General features: G+C 40.0%; 4 protein-coding genes across 4 annotated transcripts; 2 read left to right on the forward strand and 2 right to left on the reverse strand.

Annotated features, from left to right (window-relative positions):
- Positions 1-711: 711 nt before the first annotated feature.
- LOC108148864 (elongation of very long chain fatty acids protein 7) lies at positions 712-12,980 on the forward strand. Its single transcript, XM_017276164.2, has 6 exons — positions 712-1,182; positions 3,108-3,298; positions 3,381-3,461; positions 5,129-5,291; positions 5,839-5,975; positions 12,000-12,980. Exons 1-6 carry the CDS (start codon positions 1,023-1,025, stop codon positions 12,282-12,284), a joined length of 1,017 nt encoding a protein of 338 aa, XP_017131653.1. The 5' UTR covers positions 712-1,022; the 3' UTR covers positions 12,285-12,980.
- A 513-nt stretch (positions 12,981-13,493) lies between these two features.
- LOC108148954 (COP9 signalosome complex subunit 6) lies at positions 13,494-14,745 on the forward strand. Its single transcript, XM_017276287.2, has 2 exons — positions 13,494-13,981; positions 14,043-14,745. Exons 1-2 carry the CDS (start codon positions 13,598-13,600, stop codon positions 14,685-14,687), a joined length of 1,029 nt encoding a protein of 342 aa, XP_017131776.1. The 5' UTR covers positions 13,494-13,597; the 3' UTR covers positions 14,688-14,745.
- Positions 14,739-15,970, reverse strand: LOC108148955 (diphthine methyl ester synthase). The gene is made up of 2 exons (XM_017276288.2): positions 15,726-15,970; positions 14,739-15,661 (listed from the first exon to the last, which is right to left on the reverse strand). The coding sequence occupies exons 1-2, from the start codon at positions 15,858-15,860 to the stop codon at positions 14,951-14,953; spliced, it is 846 nt and encodes a 281-aa protein (XP_017131777.1). The 5' UTR covers positions 15,861-15,970; the 3' UTR covers positions 14,739-14,950.
- A 348-nt stretch (positions 15,971-16,318) lies between these two features.
- Positions 16,319-17,747, reverse strand: LOC108148928. The gene is made up of 6 exons (XM_017276244.2): positions 17,514-17,747; positions 17,272-17,457; positions 17,012-17,215; positions 16,720-16,956; positions 16,619-16,665; positions 16,319-16,554 (listed from the first exon to the last, which is right to left on the reverse strand). The coding sequence occupies exons 1-6, from the start codon at positions 17,664-17,666 to the stop codon at positions 16,488-16,490; spliced, it is 894 nt and encodes a 297-aa protein (XP_017131733.1). The 5' UTR covers positions 17,667-17,747; the 3' UTR covers positions 16,319-16,487.
- Between the last annotated feature and the right edge of the window lie 92 nt (positions 17,748-17,839).

Here is a 17,839-nt window from a genome sequence, read left to right on the forward strand (position 1 = left end):
TAACAACTTTAATAAAACTTTCCATAGATATTGTTTTTATTAAAGAGTTGTATTTAATAAAATGTTTTAAAATTCAGATGTATAGTTTTCACTTGTATAGTTTTTATATAAGACGCAGAACAAATATGAATTTTTCTTCCAAAGCTTAGGCTGTTAATTAATTACGTATTTTACCCAACATGGTAAATCTTTGCAGATTTCTTACTGCAGCCAGATGAATTTCTATTTGATTCCTAGCCATAGCTCAGTGCATTGACCTATAAAAAGCGAGTTCATCGCTCAAACCAGCGGCATCAGTATCAACATCACCGTGTTGAATGCTGAATGCCAAACGGAACATGCTAAAAAATCGAAAATACTCGAAAGCGACTCAGTGGGCCAAGCACACTCACACACAAACATATGGACATGAATTTGCGGCCAACACAGATACTCAGTTACTCGCAGATACCAAAAATTGCATGCAGTGCGGCGCTAACTGAACGAAACTTCCGTTGTTCTATCGTTGAGTTTCCGAAGTCGGGCTTAAGCTTTAGCTTTATATCTGGTATTTGTAGTTGTGGCTATATTTTGCACAAGCGTCGTGATCGCAGCGTTTTTTTTTTCTGCTGCCACTGCCTCTGCCGCTGCCGCTGCCACTGCTCTGCTCCGCTGGCGCTGCGAAAAAGTTACTTTATCTTGTGATTGCTGAGAAGTTTTAGATTCAGTTGAGCATAAACATTCCTACGGTGTGGTGGCAGAATCCAGCCAAGTCTGCGCGGCTACAGCAAACGCAATTGATTCCATAATTCAATAATAAAATATATAGCTATTCAGCGAGTCGAAAAGTGCATTTTTCTGAGCGTTATAAAGTGATTTTTCAACAACAACAACAACAGGCTTGAGCGCAGCATGCGAAATCCTGCGGCGAGCCTCTGACCAAAAAAAAAGAACTTTAATAAAAAACACCATATAACATAAGCGTAGCTGAGTTTTGGATATATTTAACCGCCAGGAGTCGAAACAGAGAAAAGCTTGTCATCATGAGTATGAACTACCATAACTACAACAGCAGCTCGCGATTTGATATGGTCGTGGAGATAGCCAATATCGCGCTGGATGAGTTCAAGACCCATCACATAACGCGCAACTACACGGGCCTGGTGCAGCGCTACTACCAATTGGTGGAAGAGGATTACGGTGGTAGGTGTCAAGTGCTGATCTGACTGCCAGTCTGCTTTTCATATAGAGTGCATCGGCATCAGGCGACTAAATTATAGGTCCATCAAAATGACGAATTGCCATGAAATTGTCATTTTTTATGGCTTGCAAATCGTAACAAACCAAAATGCCAAACCAAACGAAAACAAAACGGTAGAAAACGAAAAAAAAACACTCAAAAAAAAGAAAAGGCAATATGAAAAGAGCAAAAAAAAGTAAACAGACGAAGCCAAAAGCTCAGCCAAAAAACTTCTAGGACAATTAAAAAAGGTTTCTTGTGTGTGTTGTTGTGTATGTGCGTATTAAATGGCGACCTTGGCAGAGTCAATTGTATTTTTGACAATTATTAACGTAATTAAAATGTATTTACATTGCTTATCTTAGACATTTTTATGAAGCGACCGTCGACATCGACGACTTTGTTTTTGCCGTGTGCAGCTGAGCATGTATTTATTAGGCACTATAGCAATTGCCTCTAGGAACTGAATTTGTGTTTCGTTTTTATAAACACTTGTTGACGTTGCCCCATATTCATACATTCACATTCCTGGCAATGAGAAAAGTCACCGGTTAAAGGTCAATGGCAGATACCAAAAAAAGCTGTGCAAATAATGTTTATTTTTGGTTAAGTGATAGTAAATGGGGTTAGAAAATAGATTAAATTTTGCTAAAATTATGATTACGAGGTAAAACCTTTCCATGCCTTTGGTTGTAAGCAAAAGACTTAGAACACAAACTTGAGAAATATAAAATTTGGGGATTGCAAACAAAAGACTTAGGACACGAACTTGAAATATTAGCAAGTCGTTAAACTAAAAAAAAGACGAACAAATTTGGGGTGACTTTACTTTATATTTTGCGATCACTTTTCTCTAAAAACAGGTTACACTTTAAAAAAAAATCTCAAAAGAAACAAATAAAATAATATTTGTTGTTAAGATTTTGAAGAACTGTTGTCTATATTATTTAAAAGAAAATAAAATTAGTTAAAAAGGAATAAGCTTATCAGAAATATAAAAACAAATTTTTAAACTTAAGTTCAAGTTATAAGAATTGCAGTTGTTTCTTAGAAACATACAGAGAAAAACTATAGAGAATAAACTAAAATCACTATTAATTAATTCTGGCAAAAATACAAATCTAGCGTAAATTTGTGGTTTTATTTAGTTAGTTTTTCGTTTAAAATGAATATCATTAAATCATGAAATAACTAAAAGTTCTAAAAGAAAAACTTATGTGATTTTCTAAGTGCATGATTGTAAAAAAGAATGTGTTGAACTAAAGAATTCTTATTGTAAGCAGATATTCTTATTATTGGTTAAAGATATACGGTTGACAGTGTAGCTCCTAGCACAGCTAACTTCGCAGAGTAGCAGGTCAAGAAATCGCGGCATAATAAGTGATCCCCAGCTACCAATGGAATATTTGCAGTAAACAACTACAACTTTATATTTGCAATACTGTTCAGATGAAAAATAAATCATAACAACATCTTAAATCGATTGCCGCAGTAAAGTAGCTAAACGACATGGAAAAGTTGCTCTATTTAAATACACAATCAATTGCCATTTCAGTTCTGGGGGGTTCCTCCGTATAAGTTATTGTGCTGTGACGTAGATGTTTATTAAGATGTGGAATAATTCGCTTAGCGGAATGCGAAAGTCACATATTTTACAATTATTGGCCAGAGAAAAGCAATTGTGCTGATACTTAAAACGCTGTCAGTGACAAGTGGTTTTTTATATTTAGCCACGATTCTTTCAGCTGGTATCAATTGAATGGCTTTACTATCCCCAACTAATGAAATGCAAATAAAAGCAGTAGTATTAGCATAGGCAAAACCGAAAGCTGAAATTAATTAAAAACAAAATTGCGGCGATTAATAAGAGGTTTCGATGCTTTCGCAGATCCGCGTGCAAAGCGCTTCCCACTGATGGAGCACCCGATGTTCACCTTTGGCATGGTGGCCATCTACTTGTCCTGGGTTCTGGTCATCGGACCCCTCTTCATGCGCGATCGCAAGCCCTTCCAACTGCGCCGCACCCTGGTCATCTACAACGCCTTCCAGGTGGCCCTCAGTGGGTATATGTTCTACGAGGTAGGTTTCGGTCTGGGAAATTAGCATAGTGCTCGTCCACTAACTAATACCACTTCCATTTCCATTTCCCCCCACAAAACAGCACCTGATGGCAGGCTGGCTGAACTACTACAATCTGAAGTGCCAACCGGTTGACTACTCGGACTCAGACAGCTCAAAGCGGGTAAGTGGTCGCAACCGGTCAATCGCATTCGCATTCGCATTCTAAATCGATTGAAACTCGCTCATCCCCAATCAAATTTCTATTTCGAGAGGCACGCGTGGACTTAAGGAGTTTATGGTCTCTATTATATAATTTGGCATTTGTCATTTGGCCGGTCTTTGCTTTGTTTTTTTTTCGGTTTTTTCTCGCCTCACCTTGCCGGTTTCGTCTTCCGCTGTTTGGCTAGCAAGTTCGTTGCCTTTATTTTTATTCCGATGACTCACTGACTTCGCCAACCTCAAGAGCCATTTAGTTGGCCCGTAAAGTTCAGCTCAAAGCCAAAACGAAGTTTTTTGGCCAGTCATTGCGCAGAAATGAAAACAACTACAAATCTTTTAATTATGCCTCGGCGATGGCACAAAGTTCACATTCAAATAAACTGAGCCGGGCAATTAAGTGCGGTCGGATGGAAACAGGCTTCTTAATCCAAATTCTATGTTTATGTCAATGTCTAATCGGTTTTTGGTCAGCCATCTGTTACACCTCCACATCGATTGTCTCCTCTTTTTCCCAGACCTCCACTAAGTATGCTGAAAAAACAATTAAATAAATAATTGTGTAATGAGAGTTTAAAGTTAAATGCATAATTTCAAGTCAAATTGTACGTGCACCGCAAATGAGGCTTTTAAATGTTCGTAAAATTGTAACAGTAGCAGAAATAAACTGAGTGTTATTCTTAAACCGATCTAAGAATGCTCTAAAAAATTTTTAAGAATCGTAGACAATTTTACAAATGCTTTATTTTCGGTATTATAAATTTAAAAAATATTTTTATTTCGACTTAAACTTATATCTGAATCATTGAGTAAAGTGTATAGGCTGAAGACACCTAAAGTTTAAATATTTGCAATTTTCCTTGGATCAGTAAAATCAATAAACAAATTAAAGACTCTTTTTAGAGTATATGCATTGCAATCACTTAAAGCCTTCAGTATTACACAAACATAACGATTTAGAGACAGCCACAACCTCAAGGTCGTTGACTATTGACTATGTTACAATCGAATTAACAACATTTAAAGCGGGTCTAAACAGTCCAGTTTGTTCCGCCGTCTGTTTATCTGCAATTGCAATAGTACTTAGACTTTGTTTGCGCTTTAAATCAATGGAGCATAAAATCTGTGAAATCCGCTGACCAGTCAAGACCTTTTCCTACTCATTCATTGATTGTTTTCACATCCGCAACGAAGACAAAAAGTCCATAAAAATACAAAAAAGCAGCCGAGCCCAAAAGACAAGTCAATACACTCCGTTCGACCCTAGTGTCATTAGCGTCCGTCATCCAGTTTTATGATCATTTCCATAAGTCCACGGCGCCTTAGCGAAGTCGTAAAAGTCAGCATTGTTGACATTGCGCATACGCCGAGTGCGCCCAAACGTTTCACCTGCAAACCAGCAGAATTCTTTTGCTCGGAAAATGTAAAACGAAAAGGGTATTCCAAAAACAACAACATGAAACGAAACTAAACAAGACGCGTCGGAACGAAAACTTTGTCAATGTCATTGCGCAAGTTCTTCTGCGGTTTCTACGCTAATTGGGCACGCTCGAAGCTCGATGCTCGCGATGGGCGCGAATTGCACAACGACCTTGCTAGGTCAACCGCACTGATCTCCCCTCTACCCGGCAGATGCTCAACCTGTGCTACCTGTATTACCTGTCCAAACTAACCGAGTTCGCCGACACCATGTTCTTCGTGCTGCGCAAAAAGTCCTCGCAGATCACCTGGCTGCACGTGTACCACCATTCGGTGACTCCCCTCGAGACCTGGGTGCTGGTCAAGTTCCTTGCGGGTGAGTTACTTATTTATTTCTGAAGTTAACAAGTTGAATTCTGACCAAATGCGATTAAATTTAAACTTTTTTCATGCCGAAATTGTTGCGATATTTGTCAAAAATATTTAGAAATACCATAAGTTAGATAGAAAGATAGACATGTTAATTTCTGTAATCGAAAAAAGGCTATACAATAAAATGGTGAATCTAATCCTCATAAAATTTGCTTAAATTTATAATTTGCTCATACCAAAATTAGCTTTTATTTGGGCTATAGAGTATTTGCCAAAACTAACTAAAAATACAATAACTTAGTAAGATGGAGAAACATAGTATTATGTAATTAAAGATTAAAGAACTTAAAAGAAGAATCCAATTCTCATAAAACAGGCTTTAATTTCTATACCAAAATATTTATACCAAAAGTAGCTTCTACTGGTGCCATGTTTGTCAAAATAAGTTAAAATAATGCCCGAATATTGGGTATAGGATTAGGATATTATTTTGTATTGCATTTATCCCCAGAGATCTCTATCCTAATACAATCCTATCATTTTTCTTGCAGGTGGAAATGCCACATTCCCGAATCTGCTGAACAACTTTGTGCACGTGTGCATGTACTTCTACTACATGATGGCCGCCATGGGACCGGAGTACGCCAAGTTCCTGTGGTGGAAGAAATACATGACCGAGCTGCAGATCGTAAGTACTATGCAGACTATACCGACGGGGTGGGGCCACAATTGGAGCTGAAGCTCATTAAAATGGAATCAGTTCCAGCATAGATACCGATACCTGCCCACAAAATCAAATGAAACTTGTTCAGAAGTCTGCGCCTGGCTGGCGGCATGTGTGAAATGTATTTTTCGGACATAGATCGAAGTTAGTCGCTAGTCGCTGTTGGCCAGCAATTGCCTGTTAGATTTGGCCAAGAAGCTGCTAAAAATCCACAAAATGCAAACCAGTTAGACCGGCAAACCCAAGACCAGCCGTGCCTCAGTCAGAGTTTCAGACTTATAGACTCGCAGCCAGCCTCTGCCACATAAATTGGCATTATTCATTTTGAGCCCAAAGGCACGCACACCATCCAACCTCCGATGGAGACCAGTTGCTATCCGTGTTTATATTGCCAAAATAAAATGTTGGCCAATGCTTCTAACTTTAACTTGCATTAGCCAAAAAATGCCGAAATGCCACTCCGCCGGTTTGTTTGTCTAAGCGCCTAAGTTTTAGCCAAACTTTTTTTTGGGGCCAAAGGCCAATATTTTGTACATTCTGAAAGATTACACAATATATCAAGATCTAAAAGCAAAAGTGAATGAAATCGAATCGAAACGAATCCCAAGATTGTCGCCAATCATGTGATCTAGATATTTCTCGTCTGATTTCTGGTTTTTCCCATCTGATTTCTATGCTGCTAATTTGGTATTGTGTTAGATTAGCCAGCCTTTATTTTTTGTGGCTACGCATAATTGAAAGGCCCAACAAAAACAAACAAATCCGGTAGATAAGTTCCATTGCATTGCGACTGGGGTTTTTTTTCTTTTATTTTTCCTTCCACATACTTAGAGTATCTCTCGCGTTTTCAAAGTTTCGAAATTCTTGAAACGCATGGAAATATGGCAAGTTTAGTTTGTTCTGCTGTGGCTGGCCTCCTTCGAATCGAGATTCAATGCTGTAGTTGTTATTGCCGTAGCAGCTAGTTAGTGAATCGCCTTGAAGCTCTGCTCCACAGTTGAGTTGTCAAACGTTCGGTGACTAACTTAAGTAGCAAGCACAGGTTTTTTTATTTTTTATTCCGACAGTTGCGCAGGAGGCACGCAGTGGGGATTCTAAAAAGGTCAACTAAAAAAATTGACTTAAAGCCTCAAAGTGTTTATCATATTTTATTAGACAATGTAAGTCCAAGATTTTTACCTAAAAAAGCACAACCCCTTTCCTTTGAAGCATTTTTTTAACAAACAAAATTTCAATTTAAATTTTTGCCTTTAAATTTATAATTGAAAACATCTACTATTTTGTATGACTCTCAATAATTGTGCATGTTTTAATGTTAAACCCAAAGTTATAGAAAATTTAACGACTTAAAACCATTTTTATTGTACAATTTTCCAATTAAAATATTTTATTTTTTAACGAACAACTAAATGTACGTATTTGTCGGTGAAATGCAGTGCTCACTGTGCCCGTTTTAAGCGTCTGTGAAATTTTACATATGTATATAATAGGGTGTTTACTTTGATTGCTGTTGTTATTGTTGTTTTGATGATTTTCCAATTGCTTCTCGCCGGGCCCTACACAGGAAAAAAACATTTTGAAATCTATATTTACCATATAAATTGCATTCAAAACATTTGCATATTTGTTCTTAAATTCGTAATATTCAAAAAATAAATATATAGATATATAAACTTAGGAAGTTAATGCTCAGAGCATGAAAATGTTTTAAATTTTGTATACTTCCTTTTGAGACATTATTAATTTCTTAATTAAAGTGTAAGTTAATGCAATAGCATCTGTATTTAAAAAATCATGAAGTTTTTTTGATGATATGGCTTAAACTTGATCTAATTCTGGTCAATAGAAGTTCAAGTTTTTTCGTTGTGCAAACGATATTTTTAATGAAAATGCGCGCGCATCTTGTAGATAATTTATCTGTCATGCCGGTTGTTGTGATTCCAGTTGGCTTACAGTAAGTGTTGGCAATTGGTGGCCTGCGCAACCAGCTGGATTCTTTCAGTTCCGTTCCTGCCGGCCAATTAGCCACAAATCGCCTGACCACATATCGCACGCTCCACATTTTAGCCAAGTTGAAGTTAAGTTCCGATTCCGAGTGGCCGACTGCCGCTGCTGTTGCCTGTGTGCTGCGAACATTTTGGCTTGCTGGCCGCGATTTCTTGCAACATCCCCGCAACTTTGCCGGGGTAGGCCAATTTCAATTCCAATTTCCACATTTGCGGCACCAACCAAGCTGAGTCGACCAGCCAAACCAAACCGACCGATCCGACCAGTTTCGATTACATTATCATTTCGTGTTCGTTCCGTTTTGCGGCAATGAATGTTGAGCGGCAGTCGAAGCGGTAGCGTTCACTTTTGTCCAGCACCGCGACGAACTTGCCACACCAACTGGGTGAGTGTCTATGTCGGCTATATATGCACAAATCCACGACTCCGGAGTCCGGACCAGTCGATGGCGACCACTGGACAGACTACTCATGCAATTTGGCACGACTTGACTCGGTGTCTGGGTAAAAGTCAACCAGCCATCTACCTCTACCACTTTCAATTGTTCGAATGCCGGTGCGGCGATCCAAGTCGCCAGTTCAGATCAGTCATGTTGCAAGTGCAACGGGCTTTTGTTTTTGTCCGGTACGAGTTACCAATTAGTTACCGGCACACGCAGCCCAACGTTCAATGATCTATGCCACGATTGTGCAACAATTATTGTGCTGGAACAGTGGGTCTGCTGGAGTTAACAGAGTTTACATTTATATTCGAGAAAATCTATTTTTATCTATCAATTCTTTTATTTCAAGTACAAAAGCATCTATTCAATATGTGTGAGAAAAGTAGCAGTAACACTTAAATGTTCAATGATCAATGCCTAGATTGGGATTGTGTAGAAAAAGGAGGTCAACATAGACATAGCTTACATTCTTTATGAAAAAATCTAATTTAAAGTGCCTTAAATTTTACTATAGCAGCAATAAAATAATGTGTGCAGAAAACATTATTTTAATGAACAAAATAGTTAACAGTTATATTGTCTATACAGAAACCATTTTTTTATTTCAATACTAAAAGTTTTTTCTTATTTTAAGATCATTGGATTTTTTTGTGTTTAAAAAAACCTGCTTTTTAATGAGGAGGTTATTTAACAAGGGGTATTTTTAAACCGGTGGCTAAGAACAAATAAACATTTTTAAATTAAAATAATTGATCTTAAAGGTCAGTGTAGCTACAATCTAAAAACTGTAACACAAAAACATGTTAGAAAGGGGCTCGCCAAGTTGGCCTGTCTAAACTCAAATATCGATAGGAATTTGGTAACATAAATTCGATTTAAGAGCATTAAGCAAGGGTTTCAACTGGTCAGTGATTAATATAATATTTAACCTTTTAATGTTAAGATTGATTTGCCTTTTTTTAAATAAATCAAATAGAAACAAACGTTATTTCCGTTTCTCGAGAACATGAATAAATTTCGAAATCTATTCACTTAGAATGATCAAAGAAAATCCGGCACGAACCACAAACAAGCGGCAGCGAGGTCAAACCTCTTAAAAAACGTGCAAAAATAACTTAGCATTTAATTACAAACAATTTATGGAAGAGGCTTCTGTGGCTGAGTTATAATCATTGCATGCATAATGTGTGAGGAAAACAAAGAAACGTTTAGAAACTATTTTGATTTTAAAGCGGCAAAGTTACTCTTAAAAGTGGCAACGTTTATAAGGAAGCCAGTCGGCCATTCGACTGGCCGGACTTCCCATAAACCCGACAATTGCCCCATTTCCATCAATCATTTTGGTGGTGCAGTGCCCACGGTACTCGTGTCTCGTGCAATGAAGCATTTAAGCGTCGACGTTGGCTTTCAACGGACCGCAAGCGACGCAAACTTGGCCAGCAGTTGCAGTTAGTTAGTAGTAGTAGTTGCCATCTTGGCCAACATTTGTTGCTGCAGTGGTAATGGAAACCTGCAGCGCTTGGCTGGCCAGCGTAATATTTTGTAGGTCACCGAAAACTGCACACTGTCGAGATGGCTGCACAGAGAAAAATATTTAAAAAGATCATAGCCATAAAAGATAAAGAGCAGAAGGCTAGCTTCAAAGGCAATAAATGCACTACACTGCGAGATTTATTATTCCTCAAAATAAATAATACAAATGTTTTAAAAATTAAATAATGAACTGAATTAAATTACGTTTTAATACCTTTACCTTAAAAAGGAACAATTTAAATTCATGTGTAAGTAGGGAATAAGAAAGCATCAAACTATTTAAAAACAGGCTTTGATATATGAACAATTTTGCTGAGATTAAAGTTTATTTTTATCTTTTAATTTATTGAGTTTAAATCATTTTAATCATTAAGAAAAAACATAACGTAACCGATTTTGCAGTATTCTTGTGCTAAACATTTAGCAAATTTGGTTGCTTTACTTTACATTTCTTTATTAAATCGAACTTAAATGTTAAAGGCAAGCCATTTGACATACCTTGAGTTCTGAGTGTTGCTTACTAACTCTTCAATGTCGTTGGAGTGTGTGGGTGCCATCTAAATACCTTATGATCGATCAAGATCAAATACAAACCTAAGATCTGGGCTCTATAACACGCGCCAAGGGGTCGGCAAAAGGCCAATCGAGAGCCAGCTTGTTGGAATTGGCTAAACATAGATACTAGTATCATGGCTGGTTAATAGCCGCATATCAGACACTCCGGCTAATAATTGCAATCAATGTGTGCACAATGTAGCCGCACACAGAGTGCTTTTTGATTGCCCGCCCAGCTCAAGGGTGCTCTCCACTGCCAGCAGTTTTAACTTTATTAGCCGCATTCAAAGAGCTGTAACCTGGGCTGCAAAAAAGCGAAAAAAGCCAGTAATGACTCGGCAGTAAGCGGCCCGGCTAATTGGATGACGTTACAACTTCCGTAACGAAACAAGCTACCTGCCCTTCGACAGCGCCAATGACCAGAAAGAGGTGGGGTCAAGTTGAGCTGAGCTCTGATTATGACCTGGTTGGTAGAAGGGGCGGAAACTCTCTTCAGAACTTTCCCACTATTCAGGCGTAACAAGTTAAGATGTAATGTGATTCCCACAACTATTTAATATGTATGATTAAATGGTACACAACACTTATCTTTGTGCGGGAAAGCTAAAAATTACATCATCTATAAAAAAACACGAGGTCAAGCTTGCCAGCCTTAATCTATCTGTGTACTTTAATCTAGGTCACACAATACTTTGTTTTTAAAAGGGAAAACCAAACAAAAAAATGAATAAAAATATTAATTAAATGATTAAATCTTGAAATTACAGGAATTATAACTTTAAGCCCGATCTTGAAAGTTAAAAAACAAGAGAAATGGTTTTTGTTAAAAAAAAAAATTTTAGTTGTTTAAAAACTAAAAAAATTAATTATAATAATCATAATTATAAAATGTATTAAAAATTGTAATGCCAATTTATAAATATATATGTATTTCAGCCAGGCTTTTGTTATGAAATTTCTAATAGCATATAAATTCAATTAATTAAAAAATTGGAATTACCAGAGTAGTTCTAAATCTAGCAAATATATATTATGACCTTTAAAAAACATTTTTCACATTCCAGCCAGGCTTTTGTTTTTTTATTGATGAAATTTAATCAATTATAAAACAGAATATATATTACTATGATTAAAGATACCAAAGTAATTCCAACTTTGAAAAATATGTATAAAGTTAAAAAAATATACATTTTACATACTTTGAAATATATGAAAACTCACCAATGTATATTATGTCCTTTAAAAAACATTTTTCACATTCCAGCCAGGCTTTTGTTTTTTTATTGATGAAATTTAATCAATTATAAAACAGAATATATATTACTATGATTAAAGATACCAAAGTAATTCAAACTTTGAAAAATATGTATAAAGTTAAAAAAAATATACATTTTACATACTTTGAAATATATGAAAACTCACCAATGACCCTAAATTGCAATACGTTCCAGGCCCAGTTCGTGCTGTGCATCTTCCACACCCTCCGCGCCCTCTTCAGCAACCAGTGCCAGTTCTCCAAGTTCATCTCTGCGCTGCTCCTGCTGAATGCCTCCATTTTCTTCTGCCTCTTCATGAACTTCTATATGCAGAGCTACAGGAAGTCCAAGGCGGCGCAGCAGCAACTGCAGCAGGAGCAGCAGCTGAAACAGCAGCAACTTGATGCCACGCCCTGCAAGGCGGACAGCAACAACAACAACAACAGTGCAATGTTAGCGCAAAAGCTTAAAGCCAACTAAAACCGAAGTCAGTCAGAATCAGAATGAAAATCAGAATATGTAGACGGAAAGTGCTTCCAGGGATTGTCCGCAAAACGGCGAAATAAATTTTGTATAAACACGGATCAGATTGGTGATGGCAACGGACGGAACGGAAGTAGTTTTGGTACAAAGGTTTCAACTAACGCTAAGCTAAGCTTAAGAGCCATAAATACACGAGCATGCACAAACACACACACACACACACAGTGGAAGTCCGCCTGCCGATGATCGATCGAATATGAAGAACACGGGGCGTATGCGCAATTTCAACTTGATTATAATGAATAAGTATCCAACCAGCCTCCAGCTAGCTCCGCTTGACTGCTTCGCTTCGCAAATCCCCATCATCTGTGGCTGCTGCATTCGCAAGTGTTATGTGTAAGCAAAACCTTACAACAAACTGGGTCAATTTTCGAGATCTGCCTAATGTGTAAGTCGCCTAATTCTAGAACCTCACAAACGAAGCGCGTTTAGTTTTAATCCCCCATAGGCTAAGTGATTATTGTAATTGTGTATAGACGATTTGTAAATAGCCTGTTAAATGTTAATGTTAAATATTTGTAGTCCTAAGCCAACTAGTCTAACTTACAACATTCGCACGAAAAAATACGGCGAGCACGAAATTAAAAGCGAAGACAAATAAAAACGAAGAAAAGATAAATATAATAAAAAACGAAAAAAAAAAACAATCAAGTGGGTTTCTATTTATTCTGTTTTTTCACTAGGAGATCAGAGCTGTGAAATGGCAGGGTCATCGTTACGGAAGAGATTAATAAATCTCAAGAACTCAAGATAGAAGATCCGATTGAAATCGGAAATACCGAAATTGATGACTTAACGCGTTTGTTTTGCAATTTTTTTCTTGGTAAGAGAACATGAAGAATATGATAAAGAAAAAAATTGACATACCTAATTCACCAGTTCCAGAATAAAAAAGGTATATGAATAAAAAATACCTAGTACATTTGTTTTTTTTTCAACATTTTTCATTCATTATATCCCCGAGGCTAATTGAATTTGAAATAAGGTTTTTTTAGTTACCGTTTCTAAGCAACATGGCAACGCCGTTAATCTTTAAAGGAATTTCCCAAAAACCCCTTTTTAGGAGTAGCCAAAATATGAGATATGTGGCCATGGTTTGAGTCTCCGCTTCACTCCCCCCACCGATTTGGTATTTTTGACGAACCCATCCGCGGTCACACTGGCGGAGAGCCGGAGCTTATCAAACAAAAAGAATTCGAGTTTACTTTTTTTACCGCTTAACTGCGATTTACTAAGAACTCACCGGCACTATGGAGCAAATGGAAGTGGATGTGGACATGGCGGCCAAGCCGAGCACGTCGTCCTCTTCCGGCGGGGCGAGCAAATCACAGGATCCCACTTCGGACACACAGGCGCAGCAGCAGCCGCAGGGAAACATAATGGCCGCGGCGGGCACAAGCGGATCGGTGACCATTTCGTTGCACCCGCTGGTCATAATGAATATATCGGAGCACTGGACACGATTCCGGGCGCAGCACGGTGAGCCGCGGCAGGTGTACGGAGCCCTAATTGGCAAGCAGAAGGGCCGCAACATTGAGATTATGAACTCGTTTGAACTCAAGACGGATGTCATAGGTGATGAGACGGTGATCAACAAGGATTACTACAACAAGAAGGAGCAGCAGTACAAGCAGGTGGATGTCTTAGTAATGCACACACATTGTCAAACTAGCTAAATCTCTATGTGCCCCTTAGGTATTCAGCGATCTCGACTTTATAGGCTGGTACACAACGGGCGAGAATCCCACGGCCGATGACATTAAGATCCAGAAACAAATAGCCGCCATCAACGAGTGTCCCATCATGCTGCAGCTGAACCCACTATCCCGCAGCGTGGACCATCTTCCGCTGAAGCTCTTCGAGTCCCTCATCGACCTGGTGGACGGCGAGGCCACCATGCTGTTCGTGCCCCTCACCTACACACTGGCCACCGAGGAGGCGGAGCGCATTGGCGTCGACCATGTGGCCCGCATGACCTCCAACGAGTCCGGCGAGAAGAGCGTGGTGGCCGAGCATCTGGTGGCGCAGGACAGCGCCATCAAGATGCTCAACACACGCATCAAGATCGTGCTGCAGTACATCCGGGACGTGGAGTCTGGCAAACTGCGGGCCAACCAGGAGATTCTGCGCGAGGCGTACGCCCTGTGCCACCGGCTGCCCGTGATGCAGGTGCCCGCCTTCCAGGAGGAGTTCTACACGCAGTGCAACGATGTGGGCCTGATCAGCTACCTGGGCACGCTGACCAAGGGCTGCAACGATATGCACCACTTTGTGAATAAGTTTAACATGCTGTACGACCGCCAGGGATCCTCACGTCGCATGCGAGGCCTCTACTACTGATACTATGATATGCAACAGCACCCACTAATCCCCATTAAAGCCTCTGAGATGTAATGTACGATGGGTGAATGCGGTTTTATTTCAGCTGCCGAGGGGCAGACTACATACGTATACGGGGGTGGTGGTGGTGGCATCAAGCGATATCACGTTCACTTTCTTCCTGAGCTTCCAGCTCCTCTTGCTTCGTAAATTCAATTTTAGATGCACAGACAACATTTCCTAGACACTTAAATAGGTATTTTCTTTCATTTTTCGCAGCGATATTAGTGGTTGTAGTCGTCCAGCTTCAGGCTGGCGGCGTACTGCTGCAGGAACTCCACCTCCAGCGGATGCATCTCCTTGGCGGGAATGATGAGCGAGTGCAGCGGACCGCCCAGGTCGGTGGAGCGCATGTCGAGCAGCGTGCTGACGGCGATCTGCTGCGATTCCTGGCCCACACGGGCCAATCCCACGCACAGGGACTGCTCGTTGAGCACCGTGTTCTTCTCCAGCGAGTCCTTCTTCTCCACAATGGACAGCAGTTGGTGGGCGGCCTCCGCCACGCTCATGAACCGCGGCGGCATGTACTCCTTGCGCTTACGCATCAGCGACTCCGGCGTCGGCTCCTTCACCTTGATGTCCAGCAGGCACAGCGTGTGCATGTTGTGCAGGCGATTCAGCTTGATCTTGTCGTAGAAGCTGTCCGGCTTCCAGGTCTCGTCCCAGTACGGAATCGACACGGTCTCGCCGAATTTGTACAATTGCAGGCCGCAGCAGCCGACGGCGTTCATGATCGAGGCATTGTGGATGACCTTGTAGGGGATGTTCTTCTCCTTGGCGCGCAGTATGAAGTCTGTGTGGGTGGTGGCGCCGAAGGGATCGCCCACGACGAGCAGGGCCACGTCCGATTCGCCGGCCCCGGCCAGGATCTCATCGGCACTCTGCTCCACGAGATCACGGTCGGCCAGCAGCAGGGGTCGTCCGTAAAACTCTTGCTGTGTGAGGTTTATAGGGTGTTTGTAAGGGTGTGGGCGCTTGCGAATGCCAATAGATACCTACCATTTCCTCAAGGCTGCAGCCCAGAATCGAGGTGTACATCTCCAGGTAAACGCGACTGCACTGCTTCACTATCTCCAGACCCTTGACCGTGATGTCCTTGAGGTCGCCAAGGCCGAGGCCGATTAGGTAGAACATCCTGGGCAACTGATGCGACTGCTCGGCCACTGCAACTCCTGCCAAATGTTGTTAAAAGCGCCTTTAAAAATGCAGTCAACACGTGCCGTGGGGCGTTGTGTGACCGCATCCAGAGCGCCAAAAAATCTCGATTTCCCTGGAAGGTACTAAAAAATACTTTTACAGGTTTTACAGCTTGTTTAGCTTAATTAAACTAAATAAAGCATCTTTAGCAGGCTTTAAATAAATAAATATTCTCATCAACCCTAGAAATTGTTATAATTATTAAAGATTCAAAGCTCCACATCTTATGCCCAGACCAATATTGCCAGATATTTTAAAAGCCGCAACCTCCAGTATGACCGTTCATTACTTTTGCAAAGGCGGGAGTTTAAAAAGTCAAGGTCAATGTCAGCCAATTTGATAAAATTAGCAAATTCATTTTATTTAAATAAAAAAAAAATTAAATTCTTTAATACTTAACGATTCAATATTTGGTCATCTTTTTTGATCTTAGCTGTATGCTTAATATATGTGAATTCACATAAAACCCTTACGCTGCTCCTATAAACCTAGGTTCATGCATTACATACTTTTACATATTGTTTAGCTTAACTAATCTAATTAACCATAACAAAGACATAACACTTAATCCAATATTTTTTGAGACTCTGAATTAGTTAACTCGGAAATCTTGTAGTTGCAAAGTTGAGGGCTGCGAGTGAGAGAAAACTATTGTAAATTATTCACTTAGTTGCACTTTGTGCCATTGAACTTACGTGGTTGTTGCTCCGCGGACAACGCAGTAAGCAATGAAACGCTCAATCTTTAAGTAATAAATATCAAAATAGTTTCGGAATAAGCCTATATCGAAACATACCATCATTTCGAAGGCCCCATAAGCCGCAGATTTGTCGAATGCCTTCCGCACCTGCAGAAAGTATTTGTGTATCTCGGCACCCAGGTTATCCTTCCAATCAGGACACTCTTCGCGTGTGCTTCGGCAGTTTATGATCAGACTGAACGTGCGGATGAGCATATACATATCCGCATGGCGGTCAGTGTCCGCCAGCTGCTGCCAGTTGATCAATTTGGCCATTTGAAAAGCCTGACGGGCCTGTAAAAAGCGGGTAATATAATTTATAGACTTAATGACAGCATTAAAAGCTTACAGTTTCCCTGCTATCCAGTTGAACTGGCTCTCCCGTATACTGTGCCATTATGGTGAGCAGAAGAGCTACTGCCACTTCGTTGCCAAGTCTGGAGGACTCCACCAAGGCGGGAATGGCGGCCTGCATGTCCAGAACCTTTTCCAAGCGCTCCATGCCCACGCCAGTAACCAGGTTTTCGAACAAACCGGTGGCCATATAGTTAATCTGGGTAGTTAAGATATAAGTATACAAGACGAAGAAGAGCCAAGTGATGGTACTACCTCCTCTGAATCCAGGGACTCCGCCAGATGACAAACCACATCCACTAGCATAAAGCGTTCATTCATCAACAGCAAATTGTCCCTCTGATATGTCATCATCATAATGGACAGGGTAAACAGATCCAATAGCTTTTCCAGATTAAGCACAAGCTTTCCAGATAAGGTGAGCACAAAACGATCTAGTAACTTGGTTAATATAAACATTTAAGTAACAACAAACAAGTTAAAACAAAGTTAGTTACCTGCTTTGCGCCCTCGGTGGCATTTGCATAGGGAAACAGGTCTCTGATAGACGATTTGCTCAGGAAGATAATGATGTTCTCATGGTTATAGCCCAGACGTACTTCGTCCTCTTCCAGAAAGGAATTATTCAGCGATGCCGCAGATACATTCATTATTAATTGGCGGCAAAAATAAATGCGCAAAAACAAAAAGAAACAAAATAAGAAATTCGAAGAGTGACCACCCCAACTAATAATACCAAAATATACCAAAATATGAGAAATTATACCATTTACTTGTTTTACAACGTTTTACAACACTTGTTATTGTTCTTGCTCCACGTGCG

The sequence above is a fragment of the Drosophila elegans genome, unplaced genomic scaffold, assembly GCF_018152505.1.
Source record: "Drosophila elegans isolate 14027-0461.03 unplaced genomic scaffold, ASM1815250v1 contig_476, whole genome shotgun sequence".
Classification (NCBI taxonomy): Eukaryota; Metazoa; Arthropoda; class Insecta; order Diptera; family Drosophilidae; genus Drosophila; species Drosophila elegans.